This window comes from Heptranchias perlo, chromosome 22, assembly GCF_035084215.1.
Source record: "Heptranchias perlo isolate sHepPer1 chromosome 22, sHepPer1.hap1, whole genome shotgun sequence".
Classification (NCBI taxonomy): domain Eukaryota; kingdom Metazoa; phylum Chordata; class Chondrichthyes; order Hexanchiformes; family Hexanchidae; genus Heptranchias; species Heptranchias perlo.
Window position 1 is genome coordinate 6029462 of NC_090346.1, and position 21572 is coordinate 6051033.

General features: G+C 41.6%; 1 protein-coding gene across 4 annotated transcripts in view; it reads right to left on the reverse strand.

Moving 5' to 3' along the window:
• zgc:112980 (uncharacterized protein LOC503706 homolog) overlaps positions 1–15257 on the reverse strand; it is a 57658-nt gene extending 42401 nt beyond the window's left edge. For 3 of the 4 annotated variants that reach the window (XR_010966799.1, XM_068002861.1, XM_068002858.1), the window contains exons 1-5: positions 15141–15221; positions 10436–10552; positions 6226–6355; positions 3026–3119; positions 1364–1514 (exon numbers count right to left, since the gene is read on the reverse strand). Coding sequence is in view for 3 of the 4 variants with exons in the window: in XM_068002861.1 (XP_067858962.1) it covers positions 1364–1514; positions 3026–3119; positions 6226–6355; positions 10436–10535 (475 nt within the window). In the remaining variant the exon portion in view is untranslated. Of the gene's footprint in view, positions 1–1363; positions 1515–3025; positions 3120–6225; positions 6356–10435; positions 10553–15140 lie in introns of all 4 variants that reach the window. The other variant, XM_068002860.1, reaches the window with a different exon arrangement.
• Positions 15258–21572: the final 6315 nt, after the last annotated feature.

Below are 21572 nucleotides of genomic sequence, written 5' to 3' on the forward strand. Positions count from 1 at the left end.
GTTGATGCTTAACAACATATGAAAGTGATCAGTAATGTGTGTGGGGGGGGGGGGGGGGGAAGGAAAGGTGGAAGACAGGGTGTGTGTGTGTGTGTGTGTGTGTGTGTGTGTGTGTGTGAGACATATACAGAGATAAATATATATAGTTTGATGAGTGTAAATGGACTCTTTACTTATGCAATACAGGCTATTTTCCCTCTGAAGTCTTGAGAGATTGAGAGTAAGGTTTTTGAACTTATTAACTTTCACTATGCTAAGGAACAAAAGTACCACATATTGTTAAGTTCAATGTTTTCTGATCACTTATTGCCAGAAGCTCTACTGAAGTTTATAAGCCACTGAGGGTGTGTACCTGCAGTTTATGACATTAGAGCTGCTTCGTCCTACTACTGTTGTGCAATTAACTGATGACTATCTTAAATCAAATCAATACAGATGAATCTGGATGAATGAATAACTAATGTGCATGAAATGTTATGCTTGAATGAGTATTTATGTAAACCAGTGTAAATTTGCCTACTTTGCACTACTCAAAGTACAAAGTTACATAGTAGGTACAGCACAGGAGGAGGCCATTCGGCCCAAAATGCCTGTGCCAGCTCTTTGAAAGAGCTATCCAATTAGTCCCATTTCCCTGCCAACCTTTTAAGTACCTCCTCTATCTATTTTTATTCTATCTAATATTGCTACTACCTCCTCAACAACGACAGCATCCTCTTCTCTAGTGAAGACGGATGCGAAGTATTCATTTAGTACCTCAGCCATGCCCTATGCCTCCTCAAGAAGATCTCCTTTGTTGTCCCTAATCGGTCCCACCCTTCCTTTGACAACCTTTTACTATTTGTGTTTATAAAAGACTTTTGGGTTCCCTTTTATGTTAGCCGCTAATCTATTCTCATACTCTCTTCTTTGTCCCTCTTATTCTCTTTTTTAGATCGCCTCTGTACTTCCTGCATTCAGCCTGGTTCTCTACTGTATAATGAACCATACATTCGTCATAAGCTGCCTTTTTCTGTTTCATTTAATCTCTACTCCTTTAGCCATCCAAGGAGCTGACCCCAGAAATGTATTTAACTGTCTCCTAACCCCATTAATACAGTTTGTTTCAACTTGTGCCACAAAGTCATTAGAATTCAAAAATATGTGGCTCTCTAAAAATAGGACTGAGTAAAATGTGCTTGGATCAGGATTCTGTACTTATTATTATGCTAGGAGCTGGATTTCTATACAATAGGAGTGACTGTGGTGTGGGTTTGGTAAAACAGAATTCTAGGGTGCATTACGCATTTGCTTATCTTGGCACTAACATTTAGCATACTGAAGCTGCTAACGAACTCTAACTATACCTGGTGATAATGCTTACCTCCATGTCGAAGCTCCGAATCAATGTCAACCAGGTTGAAGTTGAATATTGAGAGTGCACCTGTTAGTGCAACATCACGATGTGCTTTCCAGTACTTGCTCTTATTGTGAGCATTGCAATGGCAAATTGAAGGAAGCTTCCAGTATTGGCACTATTACGGAGGAGGGGTGAAAAGGAAGGAGATGTTGTAAATTGAAAAAAATACTAATTAACAAAAAAGAATGTCAACTTGATCATATAGTGCTACGCGAGGTCATAAAAATATTAACTGGAACATAAATAAAATGAATGGTACCCCTTCAGGTCAAGACCAGCAGCTTAACAGACATGCTCCTGAGAGAATGGCTTGTTGAGCTGGTAACAAGTTAGCCAACAAATCACCATCTGAGATATAAAAATACTTTCAAGGCAACAGAGGAGAAAATGAGAACGGAAGCAAATGATTCTGCCTGTTGGGATGTACACCAAATTTTTTTTGTGTTTACAAGGTACACGAGGGAAAAACAATGTTTTTAAACTTCTACTGCACTGAAAGCAGATCAGAAAGAAATACACATTAACCGACCGTCAATGCAGATTTTATATTAAATAAAGGTAGCCATGAAATTGACGGCTCACCTTCTCTCCTGTTCAATGCAGTAATCCTTACTAATGCTACTAATGCTAGTTGTACTCCACATCTAGTTTATGTGGAGCTATCTTTTGCACTGCACTGATGCTAAACTTCATTATTATGCCACCAATTTCAGATTTCAGCACAATGACATTGAATGACTGGCCTCATTGCACCTGAAGCAGATGCACAAAGTTAAGTTTTTAAAACTTAAAACATTCTGTTTAAGAAATGCTCTGACAGCCTGTTGGATTGCCTTTAACCTTCTAATGTTAGCAAAGAGCTGGCTCGCCCATCATCAACTCTCAAGGAAATCAGAGGCCCATGAACTGAGCAGCGGCATACCCAATTTTTCTCACATCCTTTCCTAAAGATGCATACTCTGAGGTACAGTTGCATAGGCACAGGCAGGCCATTAGTACTGCACTCAAGTGTCATTCTTCATCTATGAACTTAGACAGTGCTGGCAGGCTATTTGATTCTGGAGGGCATCACAGCAAAGGCTAAGTTTATTCTGACCCAATGTCCACACATGTGCTTTCCACTAAGGGTCTCTGGGTAGCAAACAAAAGCAAGGAAATTGACTGGATTCTTTTTTCTTCCCTACCCCAGGATTCTGAGGCCAATTGTTGTCCAGCTCAGATCAGTTAACTCACATCTGACTGCAATCCAACCTGGGATCTTCTGGCTTATTAGCCCTGTTTTCCTTGAAGCAAGAGTGGTGCAAGCGGCCAGTACAATCACTGCTCCTCACACCACTCACAGTAAAACATCCATTATTGCAATGGTTGGTACAATACAATCAGGCAATAATGTTCAAAACTAAGTCGCCATAATATTTTTGCATGCAACTGACCTGCAAGTCAGGGTACCACAAGCCGGTTCTCAACTATATTCCTGGGAAAACTCCTGGACTGATGTTAAATGACTGATGCTAAATTTCAATTCTCTCTCTCAGGACATCATAACATTCTACCATTACACATTTAATCCATAAAAAGATGCAATATGATTTGTGTAAAAACTGCAGTTCACTGAATTGTACCTACCTCGGAGGCAGGCTTGTCACAGATATAGCAATAGCACTGTTCACAGAAATTTAAATTGTTGCCCACAGGCTCTGAAATCTCATTTTCTGTGCGCCTGAAACAGATAAGACAGTTTATTTTAAGTATTTTAGGGAAGTATGTAATCTATCACAAATTCCTTAAAATAAAACTTGGAGGGGTAGTGCTGAAAATGGTTAATGGAACATTTAACTCTGGAATTCACTAAACCTTTATCAGGAACCTCACTCCCATCAACTGCCTTGTGTTGTTGAGAGCCATGCTGTATGCACCTAGATACAGTAGTACACCAGCAAGAGGTACTGTTTTCAACCCTGGGCTTTAATTATTTAGGAAAGATAACTGCATTTATATAGCACCTTTAAAGTTGAAAAATATCCCAAAGCACTTCACAGAGATGTAATCAAAAAAATTATAATGGATGTCTAGCCAAATAAGAGATTAGATGGGGTGACCAAAAGCATGATCAAGGAGGTGGGTTTTAAGAAGGTCACCTTTAATTATCACCTTAAAACCCATGTCTTTGACCAAGCATTTGGTCGGCCCTGTTAATGTCTTCTTACGTGGCTTGGCGTCCATTTTTTTATTCACCTTTGAGAAGAGTCATAGGATGTGATTCTACCTTATGGGTGCTCTATAAATGCAAATTGTTGATGTTGTTGAAAAGTGGAGGAGTTTAGGGAGGGAACTCCAGAGCGTGTGGTGAGGTGGGATACACAAGAAGCCAGAGTCAGAGAAACTGGGAGTTCGGGGGTGAGAAATGTTTGTAGGATTGGAGGAGGTTACAGAGAGAGGGAGGGTTAAGGGATTGAGAATTTTGAGTACATGAGGATGAGAATTTTAAGTTTAAGGCAGCAGGGTTTTCAAAACCAATGTAGGACAGTGAGGACAGGGTGATGGGTGAGCAGAATTTGGTGTAGGATAGGATACGAGCAGCAGAGTTTTGAATGAGCTGAAGTTTCTAGACGGTGCAGGATGGGAGGCTAGCTCCAGAGCATTGCAATAGTTGAGTATGGTTGTAACAAAGGCATGGATCAGGGTTTCAGCAGCCGATGGGTCGAGCTAGAGAGGAAGCAGGTGATGCTACGAGGTGAAAATAGCCGGTCTTTGTGATCGAGAGGGTATCTGGTTGGAAGCTTTGTCCGGGTTTGAATAGGATGTTGAGGTTGCCAAAAGTCTTGTTCAGCCTGAGACAGTGACCATGGAGATGGTTGAAGTCAGTAGCAAGAGCACGGAGTTTGTGGCAGGGCCGAAGTTGATGGCTTTGGTCTTCCCAATATTTAGCTGGAGGAAATTCTGGCCCAACTCATAACTCCTTTCCCTCCACTTGGAAATGAGAAAAGAGCAAGAAAATTAATAGACTAATTTCAGACGTGAAAGCAGGATGAGATAACTCCACCTCCCAGTACTATTTCTTGAACCTCTTTTTGTCAAAGCACAAATGAATTGTGTATTTCAGTGAGGTGCATCAAGTGAACAAGTGGTAAAAGTTGACGTTGGTGCCTCATGCACCTGCTACCACAAACAGCTGCTAATATCATACATTCCAGAACTTGAGTTTCTCCTCTCTATAGATGATCAAACATTTCCTTAATTACACAATTTGAATGTTGTGAACCAAATTATTGTACCTTTTAGATGAGATTATTTTCTTTGCCTACATTTTAAAAATAATTACACGAAGCAGTGTTATTTTTAAACCACTGGGAATTGGGGGTGAAAGAGTTAATGCAATGGGTTAATACACGCTCCTTCACTCCTTGGACCTGGATTTTAATCCCATCAGTCTGCTAGATTCAAGTCATTCCTTTAGGCTTGTTACCAGGGATTTACATTTCTAAAATGGGCTTGGAAGGTCTCAACTCATTTCCCAGTAGGTGTGTCCAAAACTGTCTAAAATTTAGGATAAACGTGTCAATCTTCTGAGAGGCCAAGAGGATGATTTGTTTGGAAAGTGGAAAAAATTTAAACGAGTACAGTGGAGATGTACTTTTGACATTTAGTCTGAGGGGCACTGATGGGAGCAGAGAAGAACGAGTATTGCCATAGGAGTGCATGATGCTGGTACTGGGTAACAAAGTTGAAAAAGATTAGTTCCAATGCCCAAAGACATTTTTGATCAGCAAAAAAAGATAAAAAATGTTAATTGTTGCTGAATTGAAATTCACCCACCCAAAATTGGCAGGTGTTATGGCCGACAGTGACAGCCAAGTTGCTACATGGTGATACCCTCACTGACTGTGTCACACAAGTAGTCTGTCATTGCAGAATTCCTTCAATTTAAACTTGTGGATTATGGAGAAATAACATTCTCTTTATACATTAAATACAGGCTTATAAAGGATTCCAAATGATGCCATAAACTAGAGATGTCCAAGCTTTTAGCCTGTGGGCCACACAGCATGCATCACTGAGCCTTGCAGCCTACATATAAAGTTTAAATCCAAATATTTCCATTATTTGCATATGTTTCAAGTTGCTCATACTAATAGATATTGGGTGTTCTAATTCTCTGCCAACGAGGCAACAATATTAAAAACTAAATCTCCAAGCTCACCCAGCAAATTCAAACAGGATAAACCAGCAAATAGGAAACAAACACAAATGGTAAAATAAAAAGCAAAATACTGTGGATGCTGGAAATCTGAAATAAAAACAGAAAATACTGGAAACGCTCAGCAGGTCAGGCGGCATCTGTGGAAAGGGGAAGGTAGGGTGAACGTTTCAGGTCGATGACCTTTCGCCAGAATCCCATAAACACAAACAGGACTGAGATGCCTGAGTTTGCCAGAGCACAAGGGCTTCATGTGCCCCACAGGCCACTGTTTGGACACTGCAACTATAAATCCATAAGAATGAAGCACAAGTGCTTTATGGAGATACCTTCCTCTAAATTGGATGATGGTGTATCAGGGAATCATAGTACCAGTTAACCTATTAGTGCAATAAGTTATTGCATTACAGGCATATAAACACTGCAACAAGACAGTTCAACCAAAATCTTCAGAGACAAATAAGTATCAGATGATTTAAACTTGAAAGATCTGGGCCATGCAGCATGCATCACAGAGCCTTGCAGCCCACATAGAAAGTTTAAATCCAAATATTTCCATTAATTTGCATATGTTTCAAGTTGCTGATACCTAACTAGATGTTCTCAATCAACCCTCAGTGTTACGTACATAAAGTCTTGCTCCACACAGTCGTAACGTGCATGTGGCATCACATTGCCCTTTTTACTGTATGTGATGGCAAGCCCACATTCTTCATCAATTACTTCAGTGCTTTTCTCCTTGGATGTATCAGCAACTTCTGCAAAGAAATGAAAGAGATTTCAACAACATTGAATTAATCACAAGTCTACCCTTTAGACTCGAGGGACCCAAGAACACAATTAAATACCTTTGGTGAACAAACATATTAGAGTATGAATGTACAATGTTCAGCCAAATTCAACTGAGGCCCATCCTGCTCATTCTGAAGACAGCTGGCACGTTAACAACATCTTCTGAGGTTACCAACAATAAGCAGAACCATCAAGAGCTCCTTTTGAATTAGATTTCCTGGATATTCCTCCCCTCAAAGTTTCAAATTTGTTTAAGAGCTTCCAGATACATGCAAAATATGAACAAACAGCAAAAGTGGGCTTGCCTATACTATCAGGTCAACCAAGACTCAATGTACAATATCATCCTCCAGACCAGTCTATAGTTGACTGCATGTACTCCTCAGTACATGCAGTCATCCATCATTACTTCAGCATCACATTTAAAAACAAAACTTGTACTTCTGTGCCAAATGACACTTTGAATTTCTGACATTACAACAGTATGTATTTTCCATTCATGATTTGCAGTTAAAAAAAAATTTGCACAAAATTTTACATACAGACTACCTAAAGTCAGAGGAATTGAAACACTGTAGAACAGTGGTTCGCAAACTGTGGGTCTACGTTCAGATTTGCTGCCTCCCAATTTAGTGGCACCTAACACCCAAAGTGCTACTGCCTCCCATGCATTTGAATCAGAGTAAATAAGGAGAAACTGTTTCCAGTGGCAGAAGGGTCAGTGATCAGAGGACACAGATTTAAGGTGATTGGCAAAAGAGCCAGAGGAGACATGAGGAAACATTTTTTTTTACGCAGCGAGTTGTAATGATCTGGAATGCGCGGCCTAAAAGGGTGGTGGAAGCAGATTCAATAATAACTTTCAAAAGGGAATTGGATAAATACTTGAAGGGAAAAAACTTACAGGGCTATGTGGGAAGAGCAGGGGAATGGGTCTAATTGGATGGCTTTTTCAAAGAGCCAGCACAGGCACAATGGGCTGAATGGCCTCCTCCTGTGCTGTGAAATTGTTTCTTTTAATCTGTTCCCCCAAATGTCCTATTTATTTTACTATTTTCTTTTTCCAGTTTGCTTTATTTCTGTCAGTCCCCTTACTTGTAGCAATGATTCCTATTCCAGTCGGGTCAGCAACCTTTTAAAAACAGCTGGTGGTCTGAGTAAACTGTGTTGCCAATGAAATCCTAGGAGCCCAGGTTAATGTTGATTCCCCCGGAATAAGTTGAGCTGAGATAATTTTTTTTAAAAGGCTAGCAGCACTGGAGGGGCATAAAGAAAGGAAAGTAACACAATTGTCGAGAAGTAAAAATGGTTGTAGGATGTGGGTGGTAGGAGTCTAGAAGAGCAAAAACAAAATGAAAACGTGATGGTAAATAATTTATACGGTAGAAACAGTACAACTGGAATAGGAATCGTTGGTACAAATAAGGGGACTGACAGAAATAAAGCAAACTGGAAAATTAATAGTAAAATAAAAAAGGACATTTGGAGGAACAGAGTAAAAAACAATTTCATAGTAGGTACAACACAGGAGGCCGTTCGGCCCATCGTGCCTGTGCTGGCTCTTTGAAAAAGCCATCCAATTAGACCCATTCCCCTGCTCTTTCCCCACGACCCTGTAAATTTTTCCCCTTCAAGTATTTATCCAATTCCCTTTTGAAAGTTATTATTGAATCTGCTTCCACCACCCTTTCAGGCAGTGCATTCCAGATCATTACAACTCGCTGTGTAAAAAAATGTTTCCTCAAGTTGCCTCTGGCTCTTTTGCCGATCACCCTAAATGTGTGTCCTCTGGTTACTTACCCTTCTGCCACTGGAAACAGTTTCTCCTTATTTACTCTGTCAAAACCGGTCATGATTTTGAACACCTCTATCAAATCTCCCCTTAACCTTCTCTATTCTAAAAGGAGAACAACCCCAGTTTCTCCAATCTCTCCAGATAACTAAAGTCCCTCATCCCTGGCACCATTCTAGTAAATCTCTTCTGCACCCTCTCTAAGGCCTTGATATTCTTCCTAAAGAGGAGTGTCCAGAATTGAACACAATAATCCAGCTGAGGCCTAACCAGTGTTTTATCAAGATTTAGCATAACTTCCTTGCTTTTGTACTCAATACCTCTGTTAATAAATGTAAACAATTTTACAACACCAAGTTATAGTCCAACAAATTTATTTTAAATTCCACAAGCTTTCGGAGGCTTCCTCCTTCGTCAGGTGAATGGTGTTCTGTGATTTTCAAATGCGAAGGATTCGAAAATTTCATTTCCACACCGTTCACCTGACGAAGGAGGAAGCCTCCGAAAGCTTGTGGAATTTAAAATAAATTTGTTGGACTATAACTTGGTGTTGTAAAATTGTTTACAATTGTCAACCCCAGTCCATCTCCACATCTGTTAATAAAGCCCAGGATCCCATATGCTTTTTTTTTTTTTAAAAACAGCCTTCTCAACTTGTCTTGTCATCTCCAAAGATTTGCATATGTGCACCCCCAGGTCTCTCTGTTCCTGCACCCCCTTTAAAATTGTACCATTTAGTTTATACTGCCTCTCCTCATTCTTCCTACCAAAATGCATCACTTCACACTTCTCTGTATTAAATTTCACCTGCCATGCGTCTGTCCATGTCCTCTTGAAGTCTGTTACTATCCTCCTCACTGTTTACTACTTTTCCGAGTTTCGTGTCAGTTTGAAACAAGAGTCCATTATGTATCGTCTTGCTAACAGATTACTACAAGTGTATGATTCACCATTATATCTACTCAACAAATGCTGAAAATGTACCAAATTACCTGTTACAAATCAACATTTTCTGGAGAGGGGGCAGGGAGCTCCCAGACGACCTACCCTAGAAAAGAAATCTAATGGGGTGCAAGAGGCCACAAGAACTTGGGTCTGGCCCAAAAAGGTGTGAATTATTACTGTAGATTATAATGAAAAGACCCCATTACACCTAATTTAGAACATTGGATCATAGTTAGTTACCTGATTTGCTATAAAGGGTAGTTTTATGTTCTAATTTTAATGTGGACACAGGCCCCTTGGATGACATTACTGCTGTGTCACTTTTGCTGTTTTGTAATCCATCTAAATGACTGAGGCTCAAATTAATTTCTGACAGTCATCCAGTCAGGATCCCAGGCTCATTACACCCTTGGATGTCTCAAATTCATTTAGGCGGGTCTCAGAGATTCTTCAATATTTTTTATTTTATTTGGTTTAAACTGGCTGATACAAGAGCCTCACGATAACCCAACAGTGCAGACTTATTAGACCCAATGTGCAGTCCTCAACTGGTGGGTTCTGTGCAGCCAGTTGTACGACCATTCAGAACAAGTTTTAAATTCTGGGCTCAAAGCAAAAATAATTCTTTACTGGGCAATTTCATGAGTAAAAATAAGAATGTGTTTTTGAGAGTCAGTGCAGCCTCCATGAAAAACATTTGGAAGACCAGGTGATTTTACAGGAGTCGCTTTGCAATCAGATGAGTTTCAATCAAAACAAGAAGCACTCGAGGTCTACAATTGAAGACCAAATTGTCTTAGTTCAGTAAACTATCTAAACAAATAAAATGAGGTATTGAAATGCTTGATGCGTTTCAATAATCACTAACATTGACTGTACAATAGATCTGGCAGCAACCTCACTGTATACCAGCATGCTTAAGAGCTAAATCAGAGGCAGCCTCGAAGCAAATCTGTGCACCTTTCTACTGAAGTGTTCATTACGAGCAAACCTAACACGTAGGCTAAAAATCAAGCTCTTTCAAAAATGAGGAGTGACAGGGAATTGAAAATGTAGGCAGTGTATTTTTCACAAACCACATCACTGGCTACACAGATTGAACACTGGGACCCACACTGTAAGATTTTGGAAATTAAATAATAATGGTTTCAAATCCTAAATTCGAGTTCAGCTATGTTAATGACAAAGGCTGAAATAAAAACAGAAATTGGTGAAAATACACAGCAGGTCAGGCAGTGTGTGTAAGGAAAGAAAGATAAATTAATGCGTCATGTGTGTAACTGTTATCAGCTATTAAACAAGGTCAGACCTGGAGAATTTTCTACAATGAACACTGAGGTTTCACCATCATTCTCTCCTTCAGTGTCGCTGATTACAATAACACTCTCATCTCCCTCCTCTGGCTCCATCTGCAGTCCCACTCACACTGTAAGAGAGAAATTCATATTGTGAGAATGAGTTTTTTAAAAACCGATGCCGACGCTGGTCTTTTCCTGGTCAGGTTGACAGGATTCCCTCTATTCTGCCCCAATAATGTGTATTAACAGCGACCTCCCAGATGAGTTCTGACTGCCCTTGTGGGATGTGGCAAAAATTTGTACAACAGGGTTACTGTTATTAATACAATTGCATCCGGATAAATGAATAGTTTGGGGAAAAATATGGCTGTGCATGGATCAGGACTATTGAGAATTTCTTTAAGCCAATTTGTAATACTGTACATGACTTGATCACTTGTACTGAAAGTAAACCTAATTGTTTAGGTGGTGTGCAATAAACAGAGTAACATTTGGTGGGTTGAAGCAGCAACAGATACTTTAAAGCGTGATAGTAGATATCATACCACGACAGGTACAACTGCAATATAAAACAGTCACCTGGACCAATATAAATAAAGCTTTCCAATTCTCACTGGCTCCTTCTCCAAAAGCATCCCCAACACGCACATCTTGGTCAGTTTTATGATTAACAGTGTGGAACAATGTAGAAATATTAATGTAATATATTTCGCTAGAGTTACCGAAGTTACCCATTTTAAATGTTATCTTCCTCCCTTCCATGAAACATCGTTTCTCTGATCAAAAGAATGTGGCAAGTGACTTGATCTTAAGGTTCTGCCGATGCTGCTCTTAAGTCAGCCTCCAGGAGGTGCGTATGAGCAGCCAGAAAATACCTGCAATTGGATCATCTCTCCCTTGTCTGCCTAGTTCTCACTTGGTGTTTTGCAGTTTTGAAATCATGTTTTAAAATCACACCTTAGAAAATGTTTTTGTTTTACCCACACAACATTAAACATTCATTCACTTAACTTTTGTGTAGCTAAAATTGTTTACTGTGCGCTCCACTGATTGCTTATCAATTCTATCTGACAACTGCCATTTATATAGTGCCTTTAACAATACAACAACCCAAGGATCTTCACAGGAGTGAGGAAAAAAAAATGAATGCTGAGCCATAAAAGGAGATATTAGGAGGGGTAACGAAAAGCTTGGTCAATGAGGTGGTTTTAAGGACAGTCTTAAAGGAAGAGAAGGAGGTGGAGAGGCAGAGGAGTTTAGGGAGGGAACTCCAGAGTATGGGGCCTAGGTTGTCAATGGTGGGGTGAAGGAAGGTGGATGCCTAAAAGGCAGGAGTCAGAAGAATGGAGAGTTCAGCAAGAGCTGTAGTACTGGAGGAGGGTACTGAGATAGGAGATCATGGATGCATTTAAACACAAGGATGAGAATTTTAAATTTGAAACATTGGGGGATCAGGAGCCGAAGTAGATCAGTGAGGACTAGGGTGATGGGTGAGCTGAACTTGGTGCGGAATAGGATCCAGTGAGTAACTGAGCCATACAGGCCAGAAATGTCAGATTGAATTCCTGGTCACGCTGGGTTAACTGTTCTCAGATGGAGTGATGGTAGAGGGGCTACAATTACCTTCGGTGCCCTTGGGTTAGCGAGGTAAAAATTAACTATCATTCCTGCCCGTGATCGCTATTCAGCAACTCTTGATAGAAGTATGTACATGTGGACATTGGGCAAGGACTGAACATGCTTGGCTGTGATGCTCCTTGGAATAGTTTAGCTTGCTTTCACTCACTGTGAAGGGTCACGTGAATAATGCAGACTTATTGAGGTAATGGGGAAGGGGGGGGGGGAATTGTACCACAATGAAGAAAACATCTTTAGGAGTGGGGAGAAAAATGCCAAGAAAAAAATTGTTTGGGAGTCAAGTAAATTTTACTCAAGGGTAGGAAACCATACCCCAAGGAATCGGCACTATGTTATCGGAGTGAATAGTGGAACTAAATTCCACACTGATCGAACAAACAGGCAGGATCCACTGTTAATAGACAAATATATTTGCTGCCATATTTAAGTAATTTAGCCACTTATGCAGTTTATCAACTCTTGCATAGAAGCCCAAATTACTCCTGTCACTCATTTAAAAAAAAATTATCAGGGAGGGGGAGAAGGTTGAATACATGGCATGCATTTTCATTTAAAATGAAGGCTCAGAACCATTGGTTAACTCAGTGATCTGCTAACACAATATCAACTTAAATTGAAATGACAACCTCACAGTCACAGCTGGTTGAAAGCAGTTTATAAAAAGTCAGCACAAACTTCCGGTATAGGATGGAGCAAGTTAAAAGGCATTGAGTGGTCCACTGGCCCAGTTACCAATCCCTTGAACATACCAATCCAGGTCCAGCAGACTGGAAACTCAGAAACCTGTACAAATGTCAACAGTTACACTTTGGCAATGCGAATCTGGGCATATGAGACATGCCACAAAGCAAAGGACTTTTATTTTAAAAAGGGAGACAGCATCCACACGCAGTGTTGAGGTGAAGTTACTCTTACTTTCTCCCTCAAAATGTTGTACTTTGTGACAGAAACCAGAGCTTCCAGCTAGTCCTAAGGCAGAATTCAGTGGAAATGTACAGAACATTTTGGGAAAGTAAATGAAATTGGAAGGCTCATTTTCCCACAGCCAACTAGCATGTTATTGGAGCAGATTAAAAATACAATATGCTTGAAGATGGATGCTTTATTTATCCAGTCACAAACCTGCAATGCAAGCCTATGATACGATATATCCAAATCTTTAATTTTTGAAGTTCAGGAGACTTTTTGTGCAGTTCTGTGACAGGCTGGAATGCTAGCACCTAACTACCAGAAATAGCTACTTTGTGAGGGGAGAGTTGGGGGAAGATGTAATGTTTTATTACTCTTCAATATTTGCTTGGCACTGATTTTAAGCATTAAAAATTAATCAAGATGTAAGAACATTTGTAATTATGTAGAATTCTGTTTAAATTACATGCCAGTGAACTGAATTCAAGTCAAACCGATAATCAATTTACAAATTTTGTTTGAGAAAATATTGTTTTTTCTCCTCCCAATTATAAACTGAAGTAAAACCAAATGGGTGGGAGTGGGATAGTAGTATTTTTTGTATAAACCACTCACTAAGTCAATCCTAACATGCCTTTAAGAAACTATCTAATTTGCTCCCAGATGGCTCAACTAATTAAAGCAAGCAGCTAAATTACACAGCAGCAGCAGGGTCCCAGGTTCAATTGCTAGTCCCTGCTGAGTTTGGTGATCTCTGCCGGGGTGCTACAATTGCCCTCAACACTCCTGGGTCAGGGAGAGAAAACTGGGTTATTGTTTCTGCTCCTGAATTGTTGTAAGTGTCCTTGTGGGACCATGATTAGAGGTCAGTATCTGGTTCTGCTGTGATTCACTCCCTCTGATCAAATAGTTTGCCCATGCTCACATGTGAAAAATGGCCACATGAGCACCCAAGTAGTTATATCTCAGCATGAATTAGTACTTTAAAACAAAATCCAATTTCACAGTTTACTTCTTACCCCTGCCCCCCTGCCTTGGCAACTGTCATTTCATTCTCTATCTCTCTCTCCCAGTGTTGAAAATTACAGGAATGATCCAGGTGTTGATCTGGTCATTTTGGTTCATCTACATCCTAATATTTTGAACAAGCACCTATTCAGCCTCTTTTGTACATACACATATTCACCAAACCTCACAATTTATTTGCATTGGAATATTCTAATTTCTAAATTCAACATCACATCATCAATTTATTTAATGATAATCTGTATACAAAGACAGCCTTCCTATAATCCTTACACAACACACTTCTAGCATCTGTTTCAAAAGCAAAATACCACAGATGCTGGAAATCTGAAATAAAAACAGAAAATGCTGACAGTATTCAGCAAGTCATGACCCTTGCTTAAGTACTTGCTTAAAAACTATTTAATCTTCAACTTTTTCCAGTTCTGACGAAGCCTCATCAACCTGAAACGTTAACTCTGTTTCTATCTCCACAGATGCTGCCTGACTTGCTGAGTATTTCCAGCATTTTCTGGTTTTATTTCTAGCACCTGTTTATTCTGCAATATTCAAAAACCTTGTCATTAGCATTTTCTTCTGTTACTCCATGCAAAGCAGCAACATTTGACTTTTGCATTTTCTGTTTTAAAAAAAAAAGAGAATTTAAAGATCCTGGAGCCAGGAAATGAAACTTATGACTGAAATGCAGCAGTTCGTTATGACAGGAGCACTCAGGGGTGACATACTGTTTAGAAAAGTAATTTTTTGTGTGGTTCTGTTTATATAAATCAGGGAGCTGGTGCAACTCAAGTGCACAAAAGAAAGTGACTGGGGTAACTTTTTTAAAGAAAGTAAACACTTAACACACACATTTAAAAAAAAAGAGTAAACAAACCCTTACCTGAAGTTACAAGAAAAACAAACAGGAGACACAATAGAGGCGGAAGTGAGCAGTTCCCCATAACCAGAAGATGGCGGCAGCCCGGGTTACCCGGGGCTTTCGTCTCACTGCCATACCCCTCCCCTCACACAGTTTAAAGGGCCCGGGGGGTCCAGGCCGGGCCTCGGCCCTGCTCCAGGAGTGTCCCCGCCAAGCCGTGAGCTGGACTCCCGCTGACCTGATCGCACCGCTCCCTCTCCCTCTCTCCCCGCCCCGCCGCTCACCTGAGTTCCTTTCGATCCCCCGGCTCTCTCCGCCTTCCCACCCCCTCTGTTTTGGTTCAATTGCTTCTCGCTCCAACGGCCGTTTCCTTCTTTGCATTTACCGCGCGCGCCGCCCGTCACCACCACCGCCGGGTCAGCGAGTTGACCGCTTCCAGGGCACCGTCACCATGGAGACCGCCCATTCCCCCCAGCGCAGCCTTTCCGAAAGACGAGTGTCAAGAGCTGTGGCCTCCGTGTGTGTTTCTTTTTTTGTTTTAAATTAACATTTATACGGACGTGCGTTCAACTGTAAAATAGGTGAGAATATATTGGGGGAGGGAGGATTTATTTTAATGAGATTGCAAATCCCCTTAATGCCTTGGGAATCTTGTCTGAGCAGTTGGGATGAGGTGGGGCAAACAAATGATGAAGATGGCTGGTACAGAGTGGAAAGAATGCTTGCCCCTCCTTAAGTGATGGAATATCAGATTTGAGACAGTCTAAACACGTACAGACCAGTGAACCGTCGAGCATAGTCTTGATTTGCTACTGCAGTACAACCATAATCCAGCATAAGGCTATGTGCTTCAGCCAGGTATCTGCACAAGCACCTCAACATTTTGCATGGATCCAAAATGTTTGCACAGATTGCCAGTAGTGAAGCTTCTTATTCTCTTGGATGTGGAAAGTTCTCCTATATAGTGTCATAGTTTGAAACTCTTTAGTACATAGAAGCTTTAAGCAGAGGTCACTGAATCTTGCTATGGGTGCTGTGACCTGTGTGTAGGTGCTCTAATACAGCGTCTCTAAATCTTTTTATGCTCCCGCCATTAGGTTTAATTTTGTGAGACATCTGTCCTTGGTACTGTTTTCTGACTCTTTTAATTAAACCCTTATGGAGACACTGGCTTGCCCCAGTGTCATCAAACAAAAGAGCCAACAAAAGTGCCCCTTTTTTAGAGGGTCACAACTAATAAAACCCAAATCATAAAAAAATACTGTTGTCTGTGATTGTACTGTGTAATATCCTATTATACAAAAAGGGGAACAATTGGCAATGAATGGATGTGAAGTTGCTTTGCTTTGTCTTAACCCTGCACTTGTGTCATAGCTACCTCTAGAGCTGACCTGTGCTGACTCCAAATCACTACAGAAATACAATGATACAAACTTAAAAACCCACTTTGTCCCCAAAACATAAAGTATATCCCAACATTACATTTTAATTAAAAATGAATGATTTTTTACTGCTAAAATTGTCATAGTCTCTAAATTAACAAGTCCTCCCTTCAATTACATCCACACTTTCAGTTCAGAATTAATGCAAACCAAATTGAGGTGGATTATTATGTTTAGATGTGCTGTGTTTCACTGTATAGTGTTGAATCAAAATATGATAAGAGTATATTAGTCTGTGTGGGTGGAATTTTCCTCCACTAACTCCAGTGTGAGTAGGAAGAAAATTCCATCCTAGATGTGTAACAAGTATTATTTGGTCAAAGCAATATGGAGAAATCAGCAACAATAATTTGCATTTATATAGTGTCTTTGATAAGAATAATATGAATTGCTCTGTGAGAAACACACCCTTCACCAAGCATAGTTGAAAGACCCATCATCTACCATCAAAGAAAGCTGCATAGTGTGCTTCAAACAAAACGGGGGGCCATGCAGGATAACTGGTGGAGTGACAAAGCTGAGGAAATCAAGATGTATGCCAACACACACTATGGAAAGGTTCTATGAGGCACTACGAACCATCTATTGTCTCCTGTCTGGTGGCATCACTTCCTTAATGAGTGTTGATGGCTCCACCTTCTTGATTGACAAGCCCCAGATCTTGGACAGATCGGCTAACCATTTTAAGAATCTACTAAATCCAGCAAAGAAAATGAAGTCATAGATCAACTACCTCAAAGTTTGATTATGGTGTCTCTTGCTGAAGTAGCTTCATTGCCATAAACCGTTAAGGCTATCAGGTCTCTCTAGTGGCAAGGCACCAGGTTCCGATGCTATACCTGCTGAGATAAATCAAGCTGGAGGACACCAACTAGCTCAGTCTCTGAGCTTTTCCAGCTGATGTGGCAAAAAGAATTCATCCCACAAGAGTATAGAGATGCATCCATTATTCATGTATTCAAACATAAGGACAGAGATATGTGTATGACAATCATAGAGGAATTTCCCTACTTGTCATTGCAGGGAAAATCCTTCCTAGGATTATCCTAAATCATTACATCGAGCATATAGCTGAGAAATTCTTGCCTGATAGCCAGTGTGGATTCAGAAAAGGCAGAGGTACTACTGAGGTCTTTACTGCCAGTCAATTTCAGGAAAAGTGTTCAGAACAAAACTTTACCTATACTGTGTCTTTGTTGATCTCACAAAGGCCTTTGATACAGTCAGCAGAGTGGGCCTCTGGAAACTACTGGCCAAAATTGGCTGTCTTGAAAAGCTTATCCAGATGATCTGCCAGTTCCCTGATGGCTAGAGTCATGGAAGATGGTGAAGTTTCTAACTCCTTCCCTGTCTCCAATGGAGTCCAACAGGGCTGTGTTCTAGCTCCCAACTTGTTTAATACCTTGTTTGCTTCTATGCTTACTTATGCCTTCAGGAACTTGGACAAAGGAGTGTATATTTGCTTCAACACGAATGGCAAATTTTACAATCTCTGCCATCTACAATCCAAACTAAGATCTCTGAAGAACGTGTTCGGGAGTTCTTGTTTGCTGATGCTGTACCCTTGTTGCCTACACAGAAGTGGACCTCCAAGTCATGGACCGTTTCTCAGATACTTTTAAGAAATTTGGCCTCACTATCAGTCTGAAGAAAGTGGAAGTTATATACGAGCCTGAAAAACCCTACGTGCCGCCCCATACAACCTTTCAAGGGCACTCTCTGTCTGCAGTGGATAGGTTCATCTGCCTAGGAAGCACCTTGCCATATAATGTACTCCTAGATGATAAAATGAACCATAGATTGTTTAAAGCCGGTAGGGCTTTTAGAAGGCTTCATGTGAGGTTATAGGATAAAAAGGGCATTAAACTGGCTAGACTAAGGTTTACAAGGCAATAGTTATAACATCCTTACTGTATGTGCAATAGCCGGACCACTTAACAGTCGCCACATCAGAAAACTCATTAATTTCCACCTAGGTCGCCTCGGAAAAATCATGAAAATTCAATGGTGGCACAAGATTCCAGACACTGAAGTCCTCAGAAGAGCAATTATGCCAGGCGTAAAGGCAAAGCTAGTAAAGGTGTAGCTAAGGTGAGCTGGTCACTTAGTCTGAACGCCTGATACCAGACTAACCAAGGTGGTATTCTGCAGTGAGCTGAACCTCGTGATGGTCCGATCAAAAGATATAAGAATTGCTCAAAGACCAATCTAAAAAAAATGGCATCTCAATTGACACATGGGAGCACAATGCTTGTGACAGGAAAAAGCGGCAAAAGATGATTCACGATGGCATGACAAAGCTTGAAACAAGTTGTATCCAGCAAGCCGAACAAAAGAGAGCCCAAAGGAAACCAAGGAAAGATCAGCCTTTAGATCAATCTGACATCCGACGTCCTGTGTGTGGGAAAACATTCCTCGTGAAAAGTGGACGTTACAGTCATAGGAGAGCCCACAACATATATTAAATTGAAGATGAATCATAGGATGTCATCATCAACGGTGATGGAAAATCCATCATCAAAATATCCCAAGGCACTTAGAGGGAGAACCAGCCACCAAGTAGAAGTGTGGGAGGAAGTTTATGTGAAGTGGCTGAATACATGGTTTAAGAGATAGATTTTGATGAGACTTTGGGAAGTGGGGAGAGATGTGGCAAGACTGAGGGAGTTCTAGAGTGCTGGGGTGTAATGACTGAAAGCTTTTCCACCGATGCTATAGAAAATAGGGATATGTGCACAAATAAAGCCAGAGTAAGAGGAGTGGAAGGTGTGAAATTGACACAGGCCTGAAGGAGGCTGTAGAGGTCGTGGGTTCAAGGCCATGGAGGGAGTTTAGACAAAAATGTGGATTTTGAAATCAATGCACCAGGGTACAGTGAGCAATACTGTAGAGGTTGAAATAACTAGTTTTGGGACAGACCACGATGAGAGCTTTAAAGTTCAGGTCCAAATAGGACACCTGATGGAGCAGCCTGGAAGGGAACTGAAGTCGAAGCTCAGGTGCAAATTTCTGTCTGGAATTAAAAGATTGCTTTGCCATTGCCATTGTTGAGCTGAACAAAGTTCAGAGTCATCCACAATGTGATGACAGGCAGACAGCAAAGCCATAGTCATGGAGTCATGGGTTGGATGGTGGAGACATAAAGCTGGGTATTATTGGCGTACATATGGAAGCTGACCCCATACTTGTGGAGTGATGTTTCCACAAGGCAGCATGTGAATCAGGAGCAGAAGGGTGGACTTTGCGGGTGTGACGGATGTGACCATACAGGCCTTCGGTGAAAAGTCAATGCAGGAGATGTGCTGGCTACAATGAGATATGATAGAGGACACCTGATGAGATATGATAGAGGACAATGAATGGAAGAGCCTAGGCAAGACAGAGGGTCAGAGGGATCTTGGTGTGCAAGTTCACAGATCCCTGAAGGCGGCGGAACAGGTAGATAAGGTGGTAAAGAAGGCATATGAGATACTTGCCTTTATTAGCCGAGGCATAGAATATAAGAGCAAGGAGGTTATGATGGAGCTGTATAAAACACTGGTTAGGCCACAGCTGGAGTACTGTGTGCAGTTCTGGTCGCCGCACTACAGGAAGGATGTGATCGCTTTGGAGAGGGTGCAGAGGAGATTCATCAGGATGTTACCAGCTGGAGCGCTTCAGCTATGAAGAGAGACTCGGAAGATTGGGTTTGTTTTCCTTGGAGCAGAGGAGGCTGAGGGGGGACATGATTGAGGTGTACAAAATTATGAGGGGCATAGATAGGATGAATACTAAGGAGCTTTTTCCCTTCGTTGAGGGTTCTATAACAAGGGGGCATAGATTCAAGGTAAAAGGCGGGAGGTTTAGAGGGGATTTGAGAAAGAACTTTTTCACCCAGAGGGTGGTTGGAGTCTGGAACTCACTGCCTGAGAGGGTTGTGGAGGCAGGAACCCTCACAACATTCAAGAAGCATTTGGATGAGCACTTGAAATGCCATAGCATACAAGGCTACGGACCAAATGCTGGAATATGGGATTAGATTAGACAGGGCTTGATGGCCGGCGCGGACACGAAGGGCCTCTATCCGTGCTGTATAACTCTATGACTCTATGAGTCTATGGAGGTGAATCATGGAAAGGTGGTGGAGAAGATGGAGAGTTCAACCATATCAAAGGCCATAGAGGTCAAGGAAGCAACCCCTCAGATAATGAAGCAGTCCGTGCCCGCATGCAGCATAACCTGGACAACGTCCAGGCTTGGGCTGATAAGTGGCAAGTAACATTCGCGCCAGACATGTGCCAGGCAATGACCATCTCCAACAAGAGAGAGTCTAACCACCTCCCCTTCACATTCAACGGCATTACCATCGCCAAATTCCCCACCATCAACATCCTGGGGGTCACCATTGACCAGAAACTTAACTGGACCAGCCATATAAATACTGTGGCTACAAGAGCAGGTCAGAGGCTGGGTATTGTGAGACGAGTGACTCACCTCCTGACTCCCCAAAGCCTTTCCACCATCTACAAGGCACAAGTCAGGAGTGTGATGGAATACTCTCCACTTGCCTGGATGAGTGAAGCTCCAACAACACTCAAGAAGCTTGACACCATCCAGGACAAAGCAGCCCGCTTGATTGGCACTCCATCCACCACCCTAAACATTCACTCCCTTCACCACTGGCGCACTGTGGCTGCAGTGTGTACCATCCACAGGATGCACTGCAGCAACTCGCCAAGGCTTCTTCGACAGCACCTCCCAAACCTGCGACCTCTACCACCTAGAAGGACAAGGGCATCAGGCACATGGGAACAACACCACCTGCACATTCCCCTCCAAGTCACGCGCCATCCCAACTTGGAAATATACCGCCATTCCTTCATCGTCGCTGGGTCAAAATCCTGGCACTCCCTAACAGCACTGTGGGAGAACCTTCACCACATGGACTGCAGCTGTTCAAGGCGGCGGCTCACCACCACCTTCTCAAGGGCAATTAGGGATGGGCAATAAATGCTGGCCCTGTCAGCGACGCCCACACCACATGAACGAATAAAAAAAAAGACAGAGAGACAAATGCAGCCCTGTGGCAGTGGCACAGAGTATTGTTGATTACATTAATCAAAGTGTTGAGGGCAGGATGATGTGATTCGAACTGGGAGTGATGGAACACATTGGAAATGAAGCAGTAGTTGGAAAGGATAGAGGGCCCCAGAATGGGCTTTCTGGGGAGTGGGCGATGACTACAGTTTTGAAGGGGAGCTCAATGCCAGAGGAGAGGCAGCAGTTGATGAATTC